Consider the following 23,924-nt stretch of genomic DNA (forward strand, 5'->3'; position numbering starts at 1 on the left):
CGCGTGCGAAAACTGGAGATGCTGATTTTCATAGGATATGACTGCTGTCTGGCTGGTTAATCGTTGTGAAACGGTGCACCACTAGCAACTTATTTTATGTTCACGGTGATCACTGATGTTGGGTGATAGGTTTCTAATGTCACCTATATTTGTTATCTGACGAAGGTCGGTGAAACTTTGCGTCAGCCGGTGTCCGTGATCCTCCGCGGCGCCACCCGGCGGACGAACAGGGAACTGACTGCTGACGGGTCTCGCCGGGTAGATCGGCGAACTATTTTTGTGCGCGACTGCCGACGGTCCATCAGTCTACATTAGTTACACTCGTTAATGCATTAGCGCATTAGCGAAACACATCCGTTGTATTCCGTTAACTTTCTGCATTCTGTTATTTTTACCGGTGATGATTGTAAAAAGCGACCGCCTCGCTCAAATCGGATCGATCACTGGTAATCCTGAGCCTGTGGCAAACCTGAATAATGAATATGGTACTGCGTCTTTTATTTCTATGGGTAGTACATGGAACTCGGAAACTGCGATGATTGTTCGAGCAATTATCGTAGTTTCCGAAAGGATCCTTTCAAATTGCGCGGTCAATGCTTGCCGATGCGATATTCACCATTCGACCAGCGAACATCGCTGCTGTCCATCTACCGATGTCTCCTATACCTTAATTTTACCCTTATGGTCCGCGCAATCAGCATTGGTGGATGGTGGCCGCATGCCTAATGCCTATACGTTTGCCGCCGCGCCCGCGGTACAGCTTCGGAGGTGCTATTGGGATTTATGGTAGCCTACTGTATAGCTATGACACGCCCCGAAACATATTTTCCACTGTGTATAAATAACTGCTTTAAATTTTCATAAAATAGTTCGACAATTCATCTAATTTATCTTATTAATAGCCAAAAACGAAAAACTTTGCCTAAACTTGCTATTGTTGACTAATTCAACTAGCCCTGAACTGCTCAATTTCATTGCGTAAGTAGTGGTACTTTCTAGTTACACAAAATTTTTGTTGTAAATAATACACTTGATCATTGATTTACAGATACATATCTTTAGTCACTTTAGTTTATAAATTATTTAAGGGATCAAGCTTGCGTTAGTTTAAAAAATGTAAAAATAATTTGTCAAGAAAACATTTAATAGATTTCATCCTAGAGGTGGACAGAGTAACTTTATACCGATTATATTTCGTAAAAAGTTGATATATTTCGAGTTTTCTCGAAGAAAAAACATTTCTTTTCACATAAATTTTAATATGAAGATTATTTAAAGCCTTAAATGTAGCATGACACCTTGTATTACTACATCGTCACTCTTTCAGTTCTTCATGTGGTAGAATGTCTAATGCAATCCTGCTAAAAAAAATCCTGAAATTCAACGTAATCCATCGGTTGCCTATTTATTTTGGATGGAAGTCCCTGATTCATTTGTTGCAACGATTTTGTTTGCACGACGAACAATAAACACTTTTTACTGCAAATACGGTGACTGATTCCTTTCCTGCCCCATCACTAACTACAGTCATCGTGGTGTCATGGTTGCCTTTGTGAGGTTGTGTTGTTGACGCCCCTCCGATTTTCATTCAAAAATGTGTTTTAAGGTATGTCGATTCGGCCAGAGAAGTTTCTCATGCTAGATAGAGTTCGTGTTGATCAGGTTCAGCTGTTTTTAGCTTGTTGAGGTCTACCGTTTGGCTAGAATTTGCCGTCTTATGTGTGGATACAGTCGGATCCCGTCATAGTCGGCGCCATCTCTCGTCACGTGGCGTGGCTTGCCGGCGTCTGAATGTCTGGCATGGATGGGCGGGATTTTGTTGATACTTGGGACAAACATTGCATTGTCTGTGGTAGGATGCTTATTTGCTTACAGGAACTTCAATTAATTGTATTGGAATTGATGGTTTAAGAGATAAATGATGATTCAAATACCTATTGTTGGGGTGTTGAACTGAAATAGCTTGCGAGATCCACATGTGTTGGGTTGTATTTGCTTTGTGAAGTACCTTCTAAATGCAGAATACTTCTGTCGCATATCACCTTATCACATTAATATTGTTCACAGCCTGCCAGTTTACTGATACATGTAACTTATATTGATAGTTTAATGTAATGGTTGTTAGTGTTTTTGTAAGTGTCTATATAATACCCTCTACCCAAGCTATCTAAGTCCCTAGATATGCTAACACTTAATACCTAGGGAGGTGTCTCACTGGGAGATTACATGTGGGGAGGTGCTTACCTTACTGAGATGTTGTGCTTTTTAGTTAAACGTCAAGTGTTGTACACAAGTAGTTTAATTTATGTCTATAAAATGTTGTGTTGCATGTGTATTACTTCTATGTATCATAATTTTTATCACGCTTTGGTCAACTTACATCTATGTATCTGTATCATTGTGAAAACTTTATTGCTAGTAGTCATTTTGTAAAAGTTTCTCTATGATTCTTCATGCTAGGAAGGAGAGAGAAGTCATATCTACCCTAGAGTTGTTTATATTCATTATTAATCTGGCTCTTGAAGCTGGATTACCAGTAGGTGCTAGCAGCACTGACCAGGGGCGGATCCAGAAAATCTCCAAGGGAGGGGCCATTAGAAACCAGGAGGCCCCCCCCCATAATCCCACCTGTTGGAGGCCCCATCTTCCCACTTGTTGGCCCCCCCCCCAAAAAAAAAAAACTGCGTCTATTGAGCTTATCTAGCTGTTCAGGCAACATCTCAACATCTGTGCAGGCTTGGAGGCCCTCTGTGCAGGTTAGGAGGCCCTGTAAAAGTGGTCATCTCTGTGAGTATAAGAGACCTCCAAGTTATGAAAAGCTTTACCAATCTTCTAACAAAGAAGTCTTCTCAGCTAGTCTTCTAAGAAATAACTAAGTGGGTAGGTAAAAAAAAAAACTCATCGGATTTCGGCCACTTTATTTTCAGGAGGCCCCCTTTTCAGCTTTTTAACTTTTTAACTTTTTATTTTATTTTTGAAAAAAATCGGCCAAGGGGGGGGCCATGGCCCCCATGGCCCCCCCCTTGTATCCGCGCCTGGCACTCACCTGGTTTATGGTTATTATATAATTAGTAATGATAAGATGCATGAGCAGTTGATGAGAATGAGGGGCTATTGAGTTAAATGCTTGTGCCTTCTGTTGTTAAATTACATTTTTGATTGAAACTGATTCCAATAGATATCACCCTGATTAATGATATCTTCTGACATAGCAAATCAGCTCTAGTGAATCTAGAGGCAGCAGCTTTGTAACTAGTGTACGATCATAGCTAATGATCGTACACTATAGGTGCCCTCTGGTCCAAATTACTAAATGCTATGGGCAAGGTCAGGTGGCCTTCTGCATTCAAAATAGCATCCAGCATGCCTTATTTTTTGCACTCACGCAAAATTATGGGAAGTGCATTTTGTGAGGGAATGACCATCCAATTCTATGATTGTGAATGGTCAGTGCTCAGTGGTCGTGGTTGAAGAGCAATTTTTTCCAATATACCCTTAGATTCAAAAGCTCCTACAAAACCTTTCAGTGGATGATGAGATAGTGGGAATGATCGACTGAGATGAAAACAGATGCTTATATACTGTAAATACCAAGTTAAGTTTCTCTGCAATGGCATTTATAAAGCATCTTTTGTAGCAAGGTTTCATTATCTGGTAGATCTCTGAATACTACTCAGTACTTATGCTATCATGGATGTTGTGTGACAAATTTTCAGCAACTGTTTCCCACTGTCGACGGGCTACCGTCACGCCTGCTTCCTGTGGCTGACCCAGTGATGTCTGTGTTGCAGCGGCCGCAATGAGGTGCTGACACTGCCGGGGTGGGCGTCCCATGTGCCGGCGGCCGGCGCGGCCGGACCGTGTTTGCCGCTCGATGCGTGTGGGGGCGCGCGCCGCAGCCGCCCGGTGATGGCACCCGTGCTGACCGAGCCCGACAAGGACCCGGAGACGCCGGCGGAGCACGGCGCCGCGCCGCCGCCGCTGCCGCGCCACCCGCGCCGCCTCGGCAGACACCTGCACGCGCTGCTCAAGAGCAACCTGAAGAACCTGCTGGCCGACTGCGGCGCGCAGCTGGGAGTGTGCGCCGCCGGCGGACTGCACAGCTTTTCACCGCCCGACGTGGGGGCGATGAAAAATGTGCTGAGTGAGCACTGCAAGTCCGCAAACGGTAGCATGGACAGGGGTGATAAACTGGAGAAAGAAGACGTCATGGGTCTACACAGTGCGAATAGTTCGAATTTGCAGGAGCTGCTGAACAACAAGAAGCAGTTTGCCGGCTCTCTGGTGGCCCGTTCGCCGCCGTCCGACCTGGCGGACATGATCCACGAGTTCGAGACGCTGGCAGAGTCGGCGCCGCTCACCAGCGGCAACGGCCACGTGCCGCCCGAGGAGATGCAGATGATCACCCAGCTGGTGACCAGCATGGACGAGCACCCGCCGGTGACGGCCGCCGTGGTGGCCGCGCCGCCGCCACCGCCGCCCGTCACCGCCGCGCCGCCGCCGGCGCCCGTCACCACGCCGGCGCCGGCGCCGCTGACTGTGGAGTCGATGCAGACGCGTCAGAAGCAGCTGGTGGGCCGCTCGGCGCGGCTGCTGCGGCGGCTCCGCGCGCTGCAGGTGCACGCGGCGCGCCAGCAGACCACCTCGCAGACGGCGGCGCTGCTGGAGCGGCTGAGCGCGGCGCCGGCGGCGGCTACCACCTCCTCCTCCAGCGCGCCTCCGCCGGCGGGCGCCACCGCTACCTCGTTACCGTCGCCGGCCGCCGCCGGGGCCGGGGCCGCCTCCGGAGCCCCGCCGGCCGCCGGAGACATCACAGAGATGCTGCGCAGTCCGAACGTAAAACATTTTTCGACCACGCAGCTAGTGAACCTAGTGCTAAACAATAAATCGGCGTCTGCCGCGGCGTCGGCGGTGGCGGCGCCTCCGCAGCCGCCGCCGGCCCCTGCGGAGGGGGCGCCGTGTGGCCGGCCGGAGCGCGAGGTGGCGGCGGCGGCGGCGCTGCCGGCCGGCGTGGCGCGCCGTCAGCTGGAGCGGCTGACGGCCGCCGCCGACTCGGACGCCACGGAGAGCAGCTCGGGAGGCGAGAGCGCCGACGAGTTCGAGCCCGGCTGGGACGACGAGGCGCACGAGCGCGCCGCACCCATGTAAGACCGCACTGCCTCTCGCCGGCTGTCCGGGCGGCGCCGGAGCGCGAACTCTAATTGCTCTGCCTGTGTCTGTGATAAAGTCAAATGCATTTACTGTGATATCAAATAACGCCAAAGACTTGCTCCATCTTTTAAACACTTACTGTAACACTTACTGTGTTGAAGTCATCTCTCCATGAGCTTGTTTAATTGCTCTCATTAACTTTGCCATATTGTCTTCCAGTTGACCAATGAATGTGTGTTGTAAAAATGGTTTTTGCCAAGCATTTGGTGAATGTAATTGTACCTAATTTTTTATTCAAAATTTATTTTTATCTGAATAATGCCAAAACTGGCACTCAACTGAAATTTGTAACTGTGTCTATTTGAGCATAAATACATAGGCTTTGTCCTACCAAAGTTGCTTATTGTGTGTTGTATAAATTCATCATTTCTCATTCCGAGCTATCGATGACGCTGAACTGTCGCTGGAGGACTGTCCGGTGCTCCATGCCGTGCCGCTCCCTCCGATGGGGCCGTCGGCTGACCCCGTGCCGTGCCGTGCTGTCGCTGACGATGCTGGCCGTCCGCTGACCCCGTGGCGCCCCCGCTGGCCGTCCGCTGACCGCGCTGGTCCGCTGTGCCGACAGTCGGAAGCGGGCGCTGTGGCGCTGGTCGTCGGAGCGGTCGGCGCTGGCGTGCCGCTGGTCCTGGCTGACGGCCCAGGTGACCGACCTCGAGTTCCGCGTCCGCCAGCTGCGCCAGCTGCACAGGTCGGTCCGCCCCCGCCCCCGCCCCCGCCACTGCCGACACACCACTCACACACTCAGCCCCTGGGAGGTGCGTACGAGGGCCCCAGGGGTCGTATCCTACGTGCGGCTAACGCTAAGCAGGTCATGCACTGTGGTGTGACCGTACTATACGTCATGGTCAAGTGTTTACGCTCCGGTTATAATCCACGGTACAAAGTACGCCTTGAGATCCGGTGATTTCGACATTAGGCACTTTGATCCGATTCTCATTACGGGACTGCGATTATGACGCACTAGATTTGAACTGTTGCTTTCAATGTAAGGGAAATGATGCAAATCGCAATCCTATTGTTGGGGTTTACTGCTCCAATTCGGCCCATACTGTATAAGTGTGTACTGGTTGGCTGAGCGGTCTCCAGGCTAATGTACCAGCTCAACAAAATGTATTTGCGCTAGATGAGTTTCTTGAAGCAGGATATGCCCTTGGCGGATGCTTGCTGCTCTTTGATTTTTTTTATTTATTAATGAATCCAGTTGAGTTCTGCATTTCTGTGTACTAGTTACTAGAATCTTGGCGGTGAATGTAGAAGGTGCTGCTGAGTAGTTCCGAGGAAGGTCTATTTTATGCAGTTTTGAATTGATGTATCGATTCCACGTCACTGTTCGGTTGGTTATTTGTTCATGCTTGGACGCTTTTTTATTGATCCACGTATTTCCTGATCGGTCAGTGTTTTCACTCATCCATACCCGTAGTCTGACATTCTGGGTTTTCCCGGCCCGACCCTATGGGAAGCTTGAGCTGTAAATCCTAAGCAACACCGGTTTCACATTCTTCCTGTTTGTTCCGATTGGGCCGTTGTGATTTTCAATCGTTAGTTTTAAGTTGTTCGTTGTAAATTTCATTTCGGGATTGAGGGACTATGCTTGTGCGCCCTTACCATCGATATTAACATTTGGGCCTTATGGTATGTGCCTTCAGGGTTCCTTGTCTGGAGGGGACCTCAGTGACTCATCGGTACACGCTCACTACAGGCCGAACAGTTGTTTTTCCGACCAAAGCATGTGCCGCCCGGCCGTCCGTCCTTTGATAGATCTCAGATCGGAAACGAAATAACAAAATGAGCTAGATGTAAAGACAGTGCGCAGATCCAATTGTGCTCTATCTTACTATTCAGTTATTAATATGTTGTTTACACAGTTCTAAAATTACTCTAGATGTACAATTTGGGGTTTACGTAACCACCATCCCTTGTCTGTGTGTGTGAAGTTTTGTGTTCATTTATTTGTGGGACGGACATGCATTTCCCTTTGGTGTGTTTCTGATGCGGCTGACCGCTACTGGCATGGGTCTGATTGACCAGCACCGGATGCTTCGTCTGGATTTAGATCACTCCGAAATTAGATATCCTATATCGGAACCTGGAGGCAGCGAAGTCTGTAATGTTACCCGAAGATGATGATCGTGACCCAAATGATGTTGTTTATGTTGTAAGAAATAGCCATCCTTGCTTCTATCCATCGACGGCAAGAAGGTGGTCAAAATTCGTCAGCGGGATGGTTCTCAGCCGGCATTGAAAATCACTCAGATGACCTCAGCCGAGTCCCACTCCCATGGTCGGGGTGGCGACCCGGCCGAGGTAGCCGGGTTGCGTCAGTTGGCCATGGCGGCTCCCTTTCGGCGTCCGCCGCTCCGGGCGTCCGATTGTATCGATCACACGATTACGCGAACTCGTGTGTACACACGATAGACTCGGCACCACGGCGTGCAAACCCTCCGCGCTGCTTCCATCGTCGGCCTGCTATCTGGCGACTCTTCTCTCTGTGAAACGGACGGCCTGATGTGTTCAATCGCTAACGGTCTGGTAATTCTGGCGGGCGGGTGATGAGCAGCCGATGGTTTTGGCGCGAGAGCAGCTGACTGCGTCGTGCCGCGGCCGACGCACGAGACCGGAGGCGCACCCTATCTGTCAGTGAGCTGGCAGCAGCGGGCGCTGAGAGCACGCCGAATGCCGATAGTCGGCCGGCGATAGAGGTCGGGGTTCCGCTGGAGAGGCCGACCCGGCGTCCCGCGTCCTGCGCTGGCGGATGTCGGCCGGTCGCCGGGGGATGTGTGCGGCTCGTCACAGTGATCTGGGCTCCAGATGTACCGCAAGTGGAGCGGCCCCGCCTGGGCTGGTGGCGGCCCGGGGATCGGACTACTTGCTGTGACGTGAAGGTTTTGATTGGTTTATTGTTTCTTTGCTCACGCGGCCTATTGGTGCAGCGTACTCAGCCTGAAGTCTATATATCAAATCCCTGCTTAACTTGTTAGCAGGGTTGGCATTTTTGCCGGCAAAAACTAGTTTATGCCATTTGCCGGTTTAAACCGGTTTTAACCGGCAAAAAGTGGCAAAAACTGGCAAAAACTAAGAAATATCACAATGCTATGCTTGGACATGAATTTGAACATGAAGCATTTTAAGGAGAATTCGGTGAAAGCTTTATGCTTTCAAACAGAAGTGACATTGACCATTGAAATGCTTCATGAGATGATGTTTTTCGTACTCCAGCGTAGATGGGTAGCCATACGGCTTCCCATCGTACCCATCTACGCTGGAGTACGAAAAACATCATCTCACGCTCTCAGTCCCAGCGGATAAAAACAACACCTAAGAATGAAATGCTTCATAACTCAAACATTTTCATGGGCTTTCCATAAGGAGCTAGTAAGATGCCTTTTGGGGTGACAAATGAGCCAGTGCAAGGGTGACTGGGTGAGTCATGCACAATCAGAAGTGCGAAGGGGCATCTGCCACTGATATGCGCACGGCACCGCATGGCACCTTACTTACCGTGGCTGTCTTGCCCCACTCTCCCCTACATGGAAATATGTTCCGTTGTGGATGTCTACCGATATGCATAGACATTTTAAGCAGGGATAAGTAGTGAGGCAGCTTTAGAATGTTTAGTGCATCTATATAACTACCAGAAATGCATTTGTACATTTCAAATCCATTCCTAACTACAGGGTGTCTCAAAAGTTCGTTCACACATTTCCCATGCCAATAAAGCATATAAGAACCGGCCAAAAGTATAAGGTTTTGGTGTCTGTGTGTACACCAGACAAATATGCATGCTTTGACAACTGATTAAGAAGGTTGGAAACCAACCCCTTTGCTGTATCTCCAAAAATATTTGCTCATACCGATTTTTGTTGCTCCGTCAGCTGCCGGAGGCTGATAAAAGGTTACCAGCTTTCAAGCTCTTGCAGGGGAATCCCCTGCAGTTTCTGCGTCGGATTTAGTTTTGACTAGCTCCCCGGCAACATCTGATTTTCCCTGAAAGCCGACAGCTTGCATCGACACCATTCTTGAGTATTTTGTAGGCATTCTCTGGCGCTAACTCCTTCATGAATGACTGGCGCCGACATCCCAAGCGCCATTTTCCTTTTCAAAACAACCCCAGTCCTGAACAAACGGGAAGTGCCAGGAGTAAATTTTTCGCATCATATGGTAGCAGAATGTGTCGGACGTCTGTTTCTCAGACACATTGTGCAAATTTTGCAAATTCCAAGCGCTCGTCATTCCCCATGCCAAGACCTTCGCTCGGTTGCGGAGTGTTTTCCTCGGGAGATGTTCTGCTTTGTAAACGGCCCAAACCAGTCCATCGTGTGGTTTTATCGAGATTTTGTGTTTAAAAGAAAATTATTCGCTGCAGATCTGCCTCTTGAAACTTCGTTAGATAAAATTTTACAATAACTGACACTTTTGGAGGGTCAGGTGTCCTTGGCATTGACGATTTTTGGGTTATTGTCCCCAAAAATTAGCGTTATAGATATAATAAACAATTTTAAATTATAATTTGTCTTTATTTTACGATGACCTGCACTTTTTGAAAATGGGTAACCTCTGTCTGTGACCGTCTTGCCAGTTTTCAATAGTTATGACCGCATTTTCAGCTGCTTTCCGGAACACGAGTCTGCTGTCGTGCGAGGGTCGTTCAAAACGCCGTTAGTCTCGCATGGTTTCGTCCTTCAAAAATTTTAGCCATCGTTTTTATGAGATGATCATCATGTTGCACTCATCCTCGCCGACACTTAGCCATGTGTCATTTCCGACTTAACCATTCCCATTACTCCTGAAACAGAGAGTTTCACAACATACCCGACTTTGCAACCTACATTTTCGTGCCTGACCCATGGTCAGAGGTGAACCCTTTTTGTGAGCTCATGAAGGGTCGAATGCACTTGAAAACAATGAGACTGCTTGAGGAAGGTTGTCACCAATGCCCATGCAAAATTTCGACTGTTGAATTTCTTGTTGATTCAGAATTATTGACAAAAAAGCATGGCTGGTACCTGTGAACGAACTTTTGAGACACCCTGTAGAAAAGTTGTAGGTTTGGCCATCTGAGTTTTAGCCAGTTTTTGCCAGTTCTTGCCACCAGGGTTTCTGCCAGCCGGTTTAAACCGGTTAAAACCACTGGCAAAAACCAGTTTTTGCCACCCCCTGCCAACCCTGCTTGTTAGAATATCCCGAAGGGTCGCAATACGCGCTTCAGTCCATTCGCCGTACCTATGCAATATGCATACCGAGTGGTGCAGCGACTCCGCCTCGAGCGGCGCCGATTGAATCCCCGCCGGCCGGTTTCGTGGCGCGACCGGTTCACTCTGCCTGTTGTGAATACCTGCGATGTTGCTCTGTGCGCGTCGCTGGGTCGATACGTCCCCGTGTTGCCTAGTGACCGGTGGACGGGTGATCGCAAACGGCGGCACAAAAACGACGCTTTAATTAACCGATACCATTTCGATGCTGCACTGATCCTTTTCTTACACACTGCCTTCGTAGAGCCGGGTGAAAAGGATACGCGTCCGTCGCTGTGTTCGCGCAATGGGCCGCGTTATGAGCTGGTCACTCGGCTCGGCTCGGCCGGCCATCCTCGGCCGGTTATCCGATCCGGCCGGGCGCCGCCACGGCGTCGTTTGTTGTGTGGTATCGATCATTTCGTCTGTGCAGTCTCACCGAGGGTCGGCAGACGCTGACAGAGTCGGAGTCGTGTACTGTTCACGGCCAGTGTGAGTAGAACAGGGACAGAGCTCAAACTCGACTGTGATTGCTCCACTGCTGCTCCGCCGCTGCAGGGCCCGGCTGTAGTGCAGTTCACGTAGTTCCCACATGAAGTTAGTGCTGCTCTGACGAGCCGTAATGGTCCCTGCGCCTTGTGACTGCGTTGTACTAAGTTTGGAAGTTGGGCTGCGTTGCGTATTCATTTTTAATGCGTTTTAGTTGTTGAGACGTAGGCGGAGGGACGGCACTGTTTTAGTTTGCTGGACTGGCTTGGTTCGCTGATTTGTATCCGGCGGTCACTGAGTGGTTATTGTCCACCTCCGGTTTCACCCCACTCCACTCCACCCCGCCCCCGTCACCGTCAGCCGGCTGACCTCTGTTGCAGTTCACTCTCCGGGTCTGTCGGCAGTGTAAACATTGCTCTCCGTGACGGAAACGGGGTCGCACCACTCTGTGAGGGGGACGGGGAGTTGTGTCCTCTTACTCCCGTGACGGAGGCGCTGTGGACTCGGTGTAGAGACGACCTGTGGTAGTGGGTATGTTCGCTGCTGCGCTGCGGAAATGATACGGGTATCCGTGCGGGGAACTCGTCCGCTGCAGGTCAACTCGTACGACCGGCCGGCGGCTCAGTTGCCGTCGACGTCCCCAAACGTTTTCATTCACCGTGTTTCTGTGTTTCTTCGTGCTCCACGTGGACACGTCCCGACCCGCTCCGCTCTCTCCGGGTCGGTGGAACGTTTCGACTGGCCCCACGGCGGCGCCGTGGGCCGTTTGGCGCCGTCCATCGGCGGCCCGTTGTCCTCGCTCGCCGGCCGGGGGGACTCGGGACGTGTCGACGCCTGTCTCCGGGTGGCCGGCGCGGCGCTCCCACAGCCGCCAGCTCCCCGACCTTGGCGGCGTAGCCCCGATTGCGTAACGGTTCCGCTCCCGCGCGCGCCGTCCGTCGGTCCGTCGGTCGGTCCGTCTGCCGGTCCGCACCGCGCTGCCCCGTGACGCGGCGCGGCGCGGCGTGGCCAGGTGGCGCCGGCCACGGGCCAAACCGGACCGGACCGGGCCGGCCGGGCCGGCCGGGCGCGGCACCCATTGTGACGTGGCTGCGCGGTGCGCCGCTCCGATGTGGCCCACAAACGGCGGCTGTGGTGACGGCCAGGTTACCGCGGCTCACGCCAGGCTGGTACTGTCGCTATGAGCGCGGTAACCAGCCCCTCCCACCAGGTGACGTGTTCACGGCACGGGGCGCCACCGTCGGCCGGCCGTGAGTGCGCGCTGGATCGGCCGATAACGACACACCTGCGCCCCGTATCACCGGCCGCGCGGCGATACGCTGTGGCGAGAGGCGTACGACGTACAACGCCCCCCCCCCCCTCCCCAGTCCGGCCGGCGGCCTGGTGTGGGGGTGATATCGGCGAGTCGACAGGTTTTGCGGCAGGTTGGATGATGTTTCGTGAATTGGTCTGCCTCCCCCTGTATGGCTCTCAAAGTTGTGTTGATGTTTCATCTATTAGGCGACCAGTTAAAGTCGACTGGTGCACTCAGCAGGTGTTCATTTCACTTGGTTAGCTGCTGTTTTGCCAGCTGGTAGCAGCACCTCCCCTCTGCCATCCGCTCTCCGCCGTACCTACCGTCTCGGTGGCATGGTTACCTTCCGACCGATCGGGTACCCAGAGGTGCCGACGTGAAGCTGCACGCTCCGCGCCGGGCGTCGATCGATGGCCGGCGCAGATGTCCCCGACGGACGGCCGCTGAATGGACCGGACCGCTGGCACAGAGAGGGAGTCGCGCGCCGCGGCCGGCCACCGGAGCTGGCTGGACGCCGCTCGGACCGCGCTGTTCCGGCCCGCCGCCGGCTCCGACACTCGCCTCACTTCCGGGAGACGAGCCGACTCGTCTGTAAGCTGTGTAGGCAGGCGAAGTGCGATTGCGTGATTGATACACCATTATGGGCAATCCAGCGATTTTGTGGCATGTCTCGCTTAGGCAGTATTTTTACCATCATATGAGATCATATGAGATCTTGATAGTGAACGGCACCAGTTCAACAGGGATCAGTCGGCACGTGAGTCGAATTTCGTGATACCTTTGACCCGTTACTGCGTTTTCCCTGATCGTATCGGCACATGCGCTGGCTATTGTCGTTCTGAGGCCGCACCTTATGAACTATTGACCGTTGACCTGGGCGCATTCGTGGCCGGGTGCCGACTAGTCGATATCTGTGGCCGGGGCTCCTCGCCGTGTGCCGTCCGGCCAACCCCTTGCTCCTCGGTATGGTCGCTACCACCGCCCGACCTGAGCCGGGGTGACGTGTTCGCACGGGCGGGGCTCGGCGGTACCGCCCATACTAACAGGGCGGTAGACAGCACCCCACCCGGGTCAATTACCCCTTTACCAGTCGCGTACAGCCAGGTCATGGCTAATTAACTTAATTCATTTGCTCGTGTTTTTGGCTCATACATGCTATGTTTATGTTAACGCTGCTTTCAGTCATCATGGACGCAAACTGCTCTATTTAGTTAACGCTGATGGTAGCCCTATTGAGTCTTGCATCGTTCTTTGCCTTGCTGATTGCTGGTCTGAGCCATGCAGTATTCTCCGAAATTTTCGTCATGCCGCTGTCCCCCTGACGTCTGCGCCGTACTGTTGTCTAATGAAATACTCGTTCTGCCTTGGTGTGTCACCGGCTGAGTCAGCCCCCTGCTGTCTGTGTGCGGATGGCGCGATGTCTGGCTCGGTCTGACGTGAGCTCTGTTTGCGCTCGTTACAGGCAGCTGCGCGCCTCCAACCCGCGGCCGGTGCCGGGCCGGCCGACCCGCGCTGCCGCCACGCCCTCTCCCTCTCCGGAGCTGGGAGGAGCCGGCGACGCCAGCAGCGCCGCCCTCGCCGACCGCCAGAAGGCTAGTGAAGCGATCGAGGCCGGTGCCGAGGACGGTGACGGCCAGTGCGCGCGCTCGCGGCCGCGGCCGTCGGCGCCGCGCCGCCGGGTGTTCACGGTGGGCCGCGCGGCGCGGCGGTCGGTGGGCGGCGCGCCGGCGCGCTGCCGCTGCGACCCCGGCGTGGACTCGTGCCCGATCTGCGCCGGCCGGCCCGACTGCGGCGGCCGCGTGCGGCCCGAGGTGCAGCCGGTGCGCGAGCGGCGCGCACTCCTCTCGGCCGGCCATCACCCGGTGCTCTCGCTCCCCGCCGAGGCGGCGCTCTCGCTCGGCTATGACACGCTGCTGCGCTCGTCGCGCTGGCAGCAGAACCACCTGCATGCGCGGCCGCGCGGCCCCCGGCTGGTCACCAAGGAGCCGACGGGCGCTGCCACGGGCGGCGGTCCGCCGGCAGCGACCCCGTCCGTGACGGCTCCACCGTGCAGCCGACCCTCCTTCCACCGGCGAAAGTCAGGTACGGAACCCGGCTGCTGTAGTTGTGAGTGGTTACGGGTGTAGCCGAGGTGCGAAACATGTCAACCTTGACTGGGGTGGCTGGGTATTGATAAAGCACAGGCGACTGACTGTCGGCTGGTTAGAAGATTTTTGATTCTAGACAGCATGTGATGACTTGTAGCTTCTGTGATCGATAATGCTGAGTCAGCTGACAATCAATGCTAGGCTGGTTTAGGATGAACATCCTGCTGACGTGACATGTTCTAGGGGAAACTCTTCTCTTCATTCATTACTTGTACCGAGATAAGATAGGTTTACAGATAATGATGTGTTGTGATGCTTTTCATCGATTTTATAAGCAGCGTGCACGCTTCACACAATATGTCGTTGAATGCAACGAAAGGTCGTTTGTGTCATACTAACCCCCTTTTGTGTTTCGGCAGGCGTGTATAAGCGGTTCTACGATCTAGACGGCAGCGAGGGCACGCCGAGGAGTAGTAACGGCCGGGTCGGCCGGCCGCCAAAGCTGAGCCGGCGCAGTCGCTCGGCGTCCGTGTGCGACGCACGGCCGGCGGCCGGCGCCGGCTGCGCGCCGCTCGCGGCCGACGACGAGTCGCCCTGGTCGTCGGGCCGACAGTCGCCGGAGCGGCGCGAGAGCCGGGACCGGTCGGCGGCGGCGTATCGCGCCGCGCGCCACCGGCAGAACTCGTACGACATCGACAACATCGTCATACCGGCCAGCATGGCGTCCACCACCAAAATCGAAAAACCCAAGTACAAAGAGATCGTGACGCCAGGGTGAGTCGGATGAGAACGCCAGCTGGGCTTCGGGAACGGGTGGTTGTGCCGCAGTGGGCAAAGCAGTGGGCTGCTGAGTGCAGAACTGCCGTAAGAGGTCGGCTGTGCCGCGATTTACTGGCAAGGACTGAACAGCAAAGTTGGCACAGACCGCAGACTGGGCTTAGCGTTTGCTCCATCAATGATGGCAATCGATAGCATCAAATGGCCATCTTTCCGTCGCAGTACAGCTGCTTGAACCTTCCGATACGCCAACAGCTTGCGGGTATCAGGGTTGTGTCTGATCATGGAAACGTTATTATTGGGCCTTGATGCGAAGCAGGACGAGCGGCCCGGCTCCGACGCACGAAGTCTGACCCCCCCCCCCCCCGCTGTCCGTCCGCTGCAGGTGGCGCTCCGTGGAGCTGCGTGTGCCGGCGCTGAACGGTGAGCCGGCCGCGGACGGCCTGCGCGCGTCCTCCGGCTCTGCCGAGGCGCCGGAGCCGCTGGACGACTCCGTGTTCGAGCGGCGCCACCTGCCGGCCGAGCTGGCGGAGCGGCGCCGGCTGTATCAGGCGGCTGGGAAGCCGCCGGGCGGCGCGGCCGGCTCGGCCGGCGGCGGCACCGGCCCCGGCCGCGGCCGGCGCGCGCACACACCCGACACGCCGCGCGCCGCCGAGCCGAGCCCGGCCGACCCCGCCCGGCCGCGCATCCTCCGCTACCAGTACTTGCTTGAGGTGAGTACTGAGAATGGACTGTGAGAGGGACAGGGGCACCGAAACTGCGTAGCATTATGTTCTTGTGTTGGTGTATGCTGACGGATGTTCAGCGACTGTTCGGTTACCCGAGATGCTGTGTCGGCTCATGCGCTGTTTCACCTTCAATTCCTTCCACAGAATGTACATTCATTAGCGCTCTTTGCTTAATGTGGCCCAGGCTGTATCATTCGGCCGTGTGGCCGTCTTGTGTTATTTTCAGATTATTTCAGATTTCAGATTTGGTTTCAATGTCGTCAGTGCCTGTTGCAGTCCTAAGGGTTCCCGAGATACGACTCCTTCTGGTGGTGGCTGTGCCTGTTCCCCCAGCCCTGTGGGTCCCCCGGATGCTGGTTCCCGCTGACCAGTGTTTGTCTGTCTCCGTTACAGCCCTGTGGGTTCCCGCTGACCAGTGTTTGTCTGTCTCCGTTACAGCCCTGTGGGTTCCCGCTGACCAGTGTTTGTCTGTGCCCGTTACAGCCCTGTGGGTTCCCTGCCCGTCTGTTCCCGCTCACCAGTGTTTGTATGTCTCCGTTACAGCCCTGTGGGTTCCCTGCCCGTCGGCTCCCGCTGACCAGTGTTTGTCTCCGTTACAGCCCTGTGGGTTCCCGCTGACCAGTGTTTGTCTGTCTCCGTTACAGCCCTGTGGGTTCCCGCTGACCAGTGTTTGTATGTCTCCGTTACAGCCCTGTGGGTTCCCTGCCCGTCGGCTCCCGCTGACCAGTGTTTGTATGTCTCCGTTACAGCCCTGTGGGTTCCCTGCCCGTCGGCTCCCGCTGACCAGTGTTTGTCTGTCTCCGTTACAGCCCTGTGGGTTCCCGGCGCGTCTGTTCCCGCTGATCAGTGTTTGTATGTCTCCGTTACAGCCCTGTGGGTTCCCTGCCCGTCGGCTCCCGCTGACCAGTGTTTGTCTGTCTCCGTTACAGCCCTGTGGGTTCCCGCTGACCAGTGTTTGTCTGTCTCCGTTACAGCCCTGTGGGTTCCCGGCGCGTCTGTTCCCGCTGACCAGTGTTTGTATGTCTCCGTTACAGCCCTGTGGGTTCCCGCTGACCAGTGTTTGTCTGTCTCCGTTACAGCCCTGTGGGTTCCCGGCGCGTCGGTTCCTGCTGACAAGTGTTTGTATGTCTCCGTTACAGCCCTGTGGGTTCCCGGCGCGTCGGTTCCTGCTGACAAGTGTTTGTATGTCTCTATTTCAGCCCTGTGGGTTCCCTGCCCGTCGGTTCCCGCTGCCCGACCGAGTGTGGAAGGAGTTGTTAGCCTCTGCACAGGAGGAGGACGACAGCCCGTCACAACCGGTGAGTGCACAGTGACGTGGATGGTATTGATATATTTTTCTTATCAGTTCCGGCGTTAAAGTTAACTAACAAGCGAGGCGAGTAAGTCATCAAATGTAGAAAGAGGCGAAACGCTATGATTTTGATGATCAGGCAGAATATTTGCTAAATAGAATACGCCAGTTCTCTTCTCGTTGAGCCATAGAAAGGTCAAGTTGGACCGTTCCGTATTTCCGATCAGTCGGCCATCGTGTGCGGCCCGTCCGTGTTTGTGTGCCGGTGTTGTCCGTGTATCAGCCGGTGTTTTGACTGACGGCCGTGTCCTGTTTCAGTGGAGGTCGCCCCGGCCGCGGTCGTCCAGCGGCGCAGAGCCAGTGCCGTGGGCCGACGACCAGCGCTGCGGCAAGTAGCGCCGCGCTCATCCATCGCGTCATCATCTCACTGAAATCACCATCCACACCACACACACTCCTTCAGTACCTGTATCGGACCGCGCCGCCGCCCCCGAGCGAGTGTACAGACCGGCGCGGACCGGCCCCGCAGCGAGAGCGACCCAGACCGAGAGAGAGAGCGAGCGAGAGGCGGAGGGTGTGAGTGAGCGCGTGCGTGCGCCGCGCGCGCGCGCGCCTTTTTATTCATCTAGTTCACTGCTGCGATAGCGCCAGGCGCGGCGCCCTGTGTCTGAGTGTTTGTGTGTCTGACTGCGCGCGTGTATGTGTGTCTGTCGGCGCGTCCTGTGCGCGCAGTGGCGCTGGCGGCGGCGGCGCGCGGGCCGGCCGGCACGTGACGCACCTGTCCGGCCGCGCCGGCCCGCCGCCGCTCCCCGCGCGCGCGCGCCTCTCTGTGCTGCGTGCCGGCCCGTCCCGGCTTTGAGCGCGGAAGGACATTAATAAACGTTACAAGATTGCAGCGCTTGTTTGTGTAAGAAGGTGATAAAGGACTGTGACATGTAGTATGTATTAAGGACGACATAGTCAAATCAAGTGTAAATAAACGTCTAAAGCAGTGATTAATCCGAATTTAGGGGATAGCCGAAAGTCTCAGGGGAGGGGGGGGGGGTGCAGCGGATCATCACAGGGAGGGACAACCAGCCAACGCATCAGCGACTGAAGCTGTAAATGAGGGCGAACGGATTGAAGACGCAGTTTTTACTTATTCACTAGACGTCTGAGGTTACTGGTTCCCAACTCCCCTTAGCTCATACCAACGGCCTCCCTCCTAATCAGACCGACAAAGCAGGACACAAAAAAAAAACCTGAACGCTCCTCAATCGGTGTCTACCATGTTCCATCTATATTCCACAAAATTCACGCCGACTTGGCCACATTATATTTAACAAACCAGCCCACGTGGATCACTGAACTCTGCCCTCACCCCCGCTCGGCTACAACTTCCAGTCGGTGCTGAGTCGGTCCTCCTTCCAGGAGAGCAGCCCCTCGGGCCGGTGGAAGGTGAGCGCCACGTCCGCGCAGCTGCGCTCCAGCTCGGCCTCCATCAGATCGTCGTAGGTCGTCTCCAGCAGCTCGTCCAGCGGGTGCTCCAGCTGCGGCAGCTCGCGCTCCACGAACGAGGCGGCGCGGCCCACCTGCGGCACGAGGTGGCCGCGCAGCGACTTGATCTCCCAGAGGGAGGAGTCGGCGGCGCCGCAGCGCGCCGGGTCGGCCTCCTCCGCGCGGAACGGGTCGGCGGGGAGAGTGGTGGCGCCGCGCGGGTCATCAGTCATCCGCTGCAGGCCGCGGTGCCGCACCATCAGACTGCACACCAGACGGATCAGCATCGTCTGCGCGGGCGCCGGCGCCGTCAGCGCCAGCCGCGAGAGGCGCTTCACAAACGCCGCCACCAGGTACTCTGGGAGGTAGCCAGAGCTGAGGAACACGTCCACCAGGTGGAAGAAGCGCGCCCGCTGCGGCGAGCGCAGAGCGTTCGGCTCCAGCAGCGAGTACAGCTTGCTGTAGAAGTCTGGGTACTCTAGGTTGTGGTGCTGCATCAGGTAGAAGACGCCCTGCAGCGAGAGGACGCTGACCACGCCGCCGATCTGGTAGGAGCTGAGCAGGAAGTCGGTGAGCCGCAGTGGGTTCTGCAGGTGGGGCAGCACCCTCTCCGGCAGCAGGATCAGCACGCGGCGGTACAGCGCCGGCGTCAGCGGCAGCGACAGCAGCCGCAGCCACAGCGAGTCAAAGTGCTCGCCGGCCTCCACGGCCACACCGGCGCCAGCGTCATCGCCGGCCTTCCGCTTCTTTTTCTTCTTTATCCGGAAAAGTTTAAGGACGGAGAACAGGTTCATGGCCAGCGTTTCTGACGGCTCTGGAGCGGCGGCGGTGAGCGCGGTGGATAGATTCTCCAGGCCCGCCCGCCGCACGTCCTCGTGATCGATATGCTGGGAGAACTGGCCGATGAAGTCGCGCCGGTCCTCGGTCGAGGACAGCATGAAGGTAAACATCTTCTGCAGCTTCTCGGCGGGGAACTGGGTCTCCTCGGCGCCGCTGCCATCGTCCGACCCACCGTCTGAGTCGGGATCGTCTCCGACGGGCAGCTGCAGGATGTCCTCCGCCTCTCCGGCGTCCGCTCCGTCATCATCAGCACCGGAGTCCTCCGGCGAGCGGTCAGCGCCGTTTGTGTGGTCGCCGTTCTGCAGGCCGTTCACCCTCGCCTGCTTCTTCGTCACCTTCCTCTTCTTCCTTGCTGGAGGCATTTTGTCTGGAAAGAAGTAAAACGTTCAGACTACAGCACTCACATCCAAGCTGCTGGTTTTGTTTGTCGTTGCCCACAAAATGTGTTCAACGACATGTAGGTGGGATCCGATGTAGTCATGTACGGGTCATCAAGTAGGAGAGCTTGATCGTGATCTCTTACATATGTTGGAGAACAATTTCCCCTTGCAATTTCTCTTAGCATGCTGTTCCAAAGAAGTGGTACCCATGAGTGATGTGACATACGCTATTCACGTCCAGAGCGGCGTAGCAACTTGGCTGTTGGTACTTTTTGAGCGAATTATGGTCAGCTAGAAATGAACTACTCTACGGTTCACAGACATCTGATTTAAATGATACTTGGAAGAGCATGATAAACACAAGTAACAAGTGAGTATTATATATTTGTTATCACTACATGCAAACGATCAGCTCCATTGCGAAAGTAAAGTCGCCTTACAGCACAGGCGTACTAAGGCTTTTTCCCCTTTAGGTTTAACTCGTAGTTAATCGTTATCAAATGTTATCTACGCTTCAGTAAATATATGAACGAGCATTATCGATAAGATAATTGAACATTATTCACTTCATTCACATGAAGTCAAATTATTGTAATAGGTAATAATTCAAAACTGTTAGTCCCAAGTTTAAGTACTGGCATATTGAGCATCCTGCATCACGTATCCAAAAGCATCCCGCATTGCAGAGTAAACGCCACGGCTCACTTATGGGGACAATTGGCTGGAAGCGCAACATCTCAACTGTCTCCGAACAGCGTCGGCACTAGTATTTTCCCCAGGTTTTCCCAGTCAGTTTTTGCCGTCCCGTCTACTACAACACGCAAGCCCACACAGGCCACCCGCCACAGCCGCACCCACTCTCAGAATCTATATCACACCCTGTCCTCCCGTATGGCCCCGGCCACCGCTGCGAGCCACACGCTGACCGCCTGGGCGCCCGGGTCGGGCCGCGTCAGCTGGTCGCTGCTTACGTAGCTGGCCCGGCCGGCGCGCGCCGCCATACCCGCCGTCCGCAGCGCGCCCTGCTCCGCCGCGGCGGCCAGCGCTGCCGCCACCACTGCCGGCGGCTGACCGGCGGCGGCCGCCTCCTCGGCGGCCCGCAGCGCCGGCTCGGCCGCGTCCAGCAGCGTGCGGTCGCCGAGCTGCGCGCCGCCGTACCGCCGCACCGCGTCCAGACCGCGGCCGAGCGCCGCCAGCCAGGGCTGCTGCTCCTCGGAGCTCCATCCGGCGGCCGCCGCCGCCATCGCCAGCGCATACAGCACCCCAGACGTGCCGCCGATCGTCTCACACGAGTCGGCGAGCTGGGTGAGCAGACGGCGCGGCCGGCCGGCGGCGAGCGTCGGCAGACGCTCCAGCAGCAGGCGGCCCAGCGAGGCCAGCGTGCTGCCGCAGTCGCCGTCCCCCGCGCCGCGGTCCAGCTCGTCCAGCCGGCCGGCGGCGGCCACCAGCGCCTGGGAGGCGCGCTCCACACAACGCGTCACCAGCAGCGCATCCCGGTCGGAGAGCAGCGGCTCCCCGGCGGCCGGGCCGGCGGAGGTGTCCTCTGGTGGCGGAGCGGCCGGCTCCATCAGCTGCGGCTCTGAGTAGGCACCGGGCGGCATGGCGTCCGGCCACCCGGGCGCCGCGGCAGGCTGACCTAGCCAGTGTAGCAGCAGCTGGCCCGGTACATGACCATCCGCCAGAGACAGGACCGTCACCGAGACGGCCCGGCGCGCGCGCCACGAGCACAGGGAGCCGGTGAGGAGGCGTGCCACGCGCACACCGCGGTCCGTCAGCTGCCGCTGGGCGTCCCGCGCCGCCACCAGCAGCTCGATCTCAGACAGACCGCCCAGGCTGTTCACCAGCAGCACACACTCGGCAGGGAGACTGAACGGTGTGGGCGCGTCGGCGCGCGTCAGGTGATCGTACATCAGCTTCACAGCCTCTGCTGAGGTGCAGGCCGGCACGGTGCGGGCGCCGGGCTCCCCACGCACACCAACTCCGAGCTCCATTGTGGCGGGGTCCGCGTCACCGCCGCCAGCTGACTCGGAGGCCGAGGGCAGGCCGAGCGCCACCGTACCGAGACCATCAGTCACCTGGCGGGCGATGGCCACCAGATCTTGCAGCGAGCGGCCCGGGGTCTGCGCCGCCTCGCCGAGCACCTTACAGAGCAGCACGATACCGGCGTGCCCGCGCCGGGTCTCTGCCGCGCCGCAGTCGTCTGCGACCAGCAGCAGTTGGACGGTGACTCCGGCGGCTCGGGCGCGCTCCGCCGCCAGGCCGCAGCGCTGCCGGTCGGCGGGCAGGTCCATCGCCACCAGCAGTACCCCGCCGGCCGTGGCGGCGGCGCGCACGGCGGCGGTGACTGTGTCGGCCGCGGGCGGCGTCTCCAGGTCGCCCAGAGCGGCGGCCGTCAGGAGGCCGGCGCCCACCAGGCCGGCCGGCCAGGGCCCGTGCGCGGCGGCGGCGACAGCGACCAGCGCCGGCTGTCCGAGCGAGCGCCACTGCTCCAGGCCGCGGCGCACCACCACCCGGTGCCCCTGCAGCCGGGCCAGGCTCGGCTCCGCCGACAGCAGGCCCGCCAGCGCCTCGTCCGGAGCCTGCTCGGGCTCATTGAGCAGCTGGGACGGCATCACAGCAGCCACTGGTGGCCCCTTGAAACCAGCAGCGCAATATTTAGAGTGGACCATAGTGGAGCCTCTATCATATAATCAGCTTCCATGTTGTTCTTTAGTCCATAAATTCAATGTCCACAGAACCTCTATGAAGGTTCTGACCCTATAGCCTATGGGTTCAAAAAATTCAAACCATATAGGTAGTTTGTAAAACTGAGCTCACATGTAGTAAATACAAGGTGAGTGGTATGTAGGTTGGTAGGTTGTAGGTTGAAGGCTGGTAGGTTCAAGGTTGTAGGTTGGCAGGTTCAAGGTTGTAGGTTGGTAGGTTCAAGGTTGTAGGCTGGTAGGTTCAAGGTGGTAGGTTGGTAGGTTGTAGGTATTTAGGTTGGTAGGTTTAAGGTTAGCAGGTAAGGTTAGGCCAGCTTAGATCATTTTTATCTACTTGACTTTGTCTTCACATCAACCGATACAATTCAACTATTTCAATTTCCATTTTAAAACTTGTGCTAGCAACAGCATGGAGGTTTGCACTTCAAGCACTAAAAATTGAGTGTATCCTTTCATGTGATGCCCTTATTTTTTTCAATTTGGTGCAGCATTCATGATGTGATAATTGAAAACATGACTGAGCTATAATCTGAACATAAAAAGAGCCAACTACAATTTACAATCCTTTATTGTGTGAATTGTGAAACCAAAATGGCTAAGACGTTTCTCAGGCTGAAACGGCTAAAAATGGGAGATAAAATGAGTACTTAACATGCTCTACTCTATTGACTGCTTTCTACATATTAAATTAAGAGATTTAGTAGAAAGACTTAAAGTTACAAATTAAATGTGTGTAAGTCAGCAAAACTGGTGTCAGAGTAGACTCCACTGACCACTCAGTATGACCCCACAGCCCACTCTCAGTCTCAGTAGTGGCGGAACACCTTCAATTAAGGGGGGGGGGGCACTGCCGACTTTTGGACCCATTCTTTCCATGCAAAGCCCATAGGGCTCATGTTAAAATGGCAAAATCGAGGGAGAATCAAGGTGTCCCGATGCCCGCGGCCCCCGTTACGACCCCTATGTCACTCATGCAACAACTGTAAAAACACTCAGGATAAGCAAACAATTAAGAAACAAGGCAACAGCGCTATCGCTCCAGTAGGTATTAAACATAAATGATGAATTATATAAAATTCAGACGCACCTATTTTTACTTCCCAAAGCACACACGAAAGTAATCTTGCTCACACGTGTTGTTTTCAACATCTGTCAAGGTGTAGCATATTCAAAAAACAATGATAATCCAATGATCATTGGTTTTATGACGTCACAGGACAGCGGGCGATCACATACGCGGGCACCGCTTGAGCATTTTCTGATGTCGTTTGCCAACTGAGATCTTTATAAGAAAATCATTTCGACAAAATTCTAAAAGAAAAATATTTTGTTTTCATTCGTGTGAAACAAAGTAAGCGACAAGGCCAATAATGCCTCCTTTAGGCACTAGGAATAACTGAAGCTCGAAAGTCACTTAG

The 23,924-nt window shown here is 55.3% G+C and overlaps 3 protein-coding genes across 4 annotated transcripts; 1 reads left to right on the top strand and 2 right to left on the bottom strand.

Moving 5' to 3' along the window:
- The first annotated feature begins 1,498 nt into the window (after nucleotides 1-1,498).
- Nucleotides 1,499-18,101, top strand: LOC122383044 (KAT8 regulatory NSL complex subunit 1-like). Of its 2 annotated transcripts, XM_043369126.1 has the most exons (8): nucleotides 1,499-1,606; nucleotides 3,792-5,144; nucleotides 5,777-5,899; nucleotides 13,685-14,304; nucleotides 14,729-15,083; nucleotides 15,472-15,799; nucleotides 17,014-17,112; nucleotides 17,424-18,101. In XM_043369126.1, exons 2-8 carry the CDS (start codon nucleotides 3,910-3,912, stop codon nucleotides 17,499-17,501), a joined length of 2,838 nt encoding a protein of 945 aa, XP_043225061.1. In that variant the 5' UTR covers nucleotides 1,499-1,606; nucleotides 3,792-3,909; the 3' UTR covers nucleotides 17,502-18,101. The 2 variants fall into 2 exon arrangements, with proteins under 2 accessions (XP_043225061.1, XP_043225062.1); XM_043369127.1 differs by lacking the exons at nucleotides 17,014-17,112; nucleotides 17,424-18,101 and adding an exon at nucleotides 16,358-16,447.
- Nucleotides 18,102-18,405: 304 nt separating this feature from the next.
- LOC122383046 (nucleolar complex protein 4 homolog) lies at nucleotides 18,406-23,667 on the bottom strand. The gene is made up of 2 exons (XM_043369130.1): nucleotides 23,594-23,667; nucleotides 18,406-19,788 (listed from the first exon to the last, which is right to left on the bottom strand). Exon 2 carries the CDS (start codon nucleotides 19,781-19,783, stop codon nucleotides 18,476-18,478), a length of 1,308 nt encoding a protein of 435 aa, XP_043225065.1. The 5' UTR covers nucleotides 19,784-19,788; nucleotides 23,594-23,667; the 3' UTR covers nucleotides 18,406-18,475.
- Nucleotides 20,267-22,527, bottom strand: LOC122383045 (triokinase/FMN cyclase-like). Its single transcript, XM_043369129.1, has one exon. It carries the CDS (start codon nucleotides 22,468-22,470, stop codon nucleotides 20,674-20,676), a length of 1,797 nt encoding a protein of 598 aa, XP_043225064.1. The 5' UTR covers nucleotides 22,471-22,527; the 3' UTR covers nucleotides 20,267-20,673.
- Nucleotides 23,668-23,924: the final 257 nt, after the last annotated feature.

The sequence above is a fragment of the Amphibalanus amphitrite genome, unplaced genomic scaffold, assembly GCF_019059575.1.
Source record: "Amphibalanus amphitrite isolate SeventyFive unplaced genomic scaffold, NRLGWU_Aamphi_draft 000153F_arrow, whole genome shotgun sequence".
Taxonomy (NCBI): domain Eukaryota; kingdom Metazoa; phylum Arthropoda; class Thecostraca; order Balanomorpha; family Balanidae; genus Amphibalanus; species Amphibalanus amphitrite.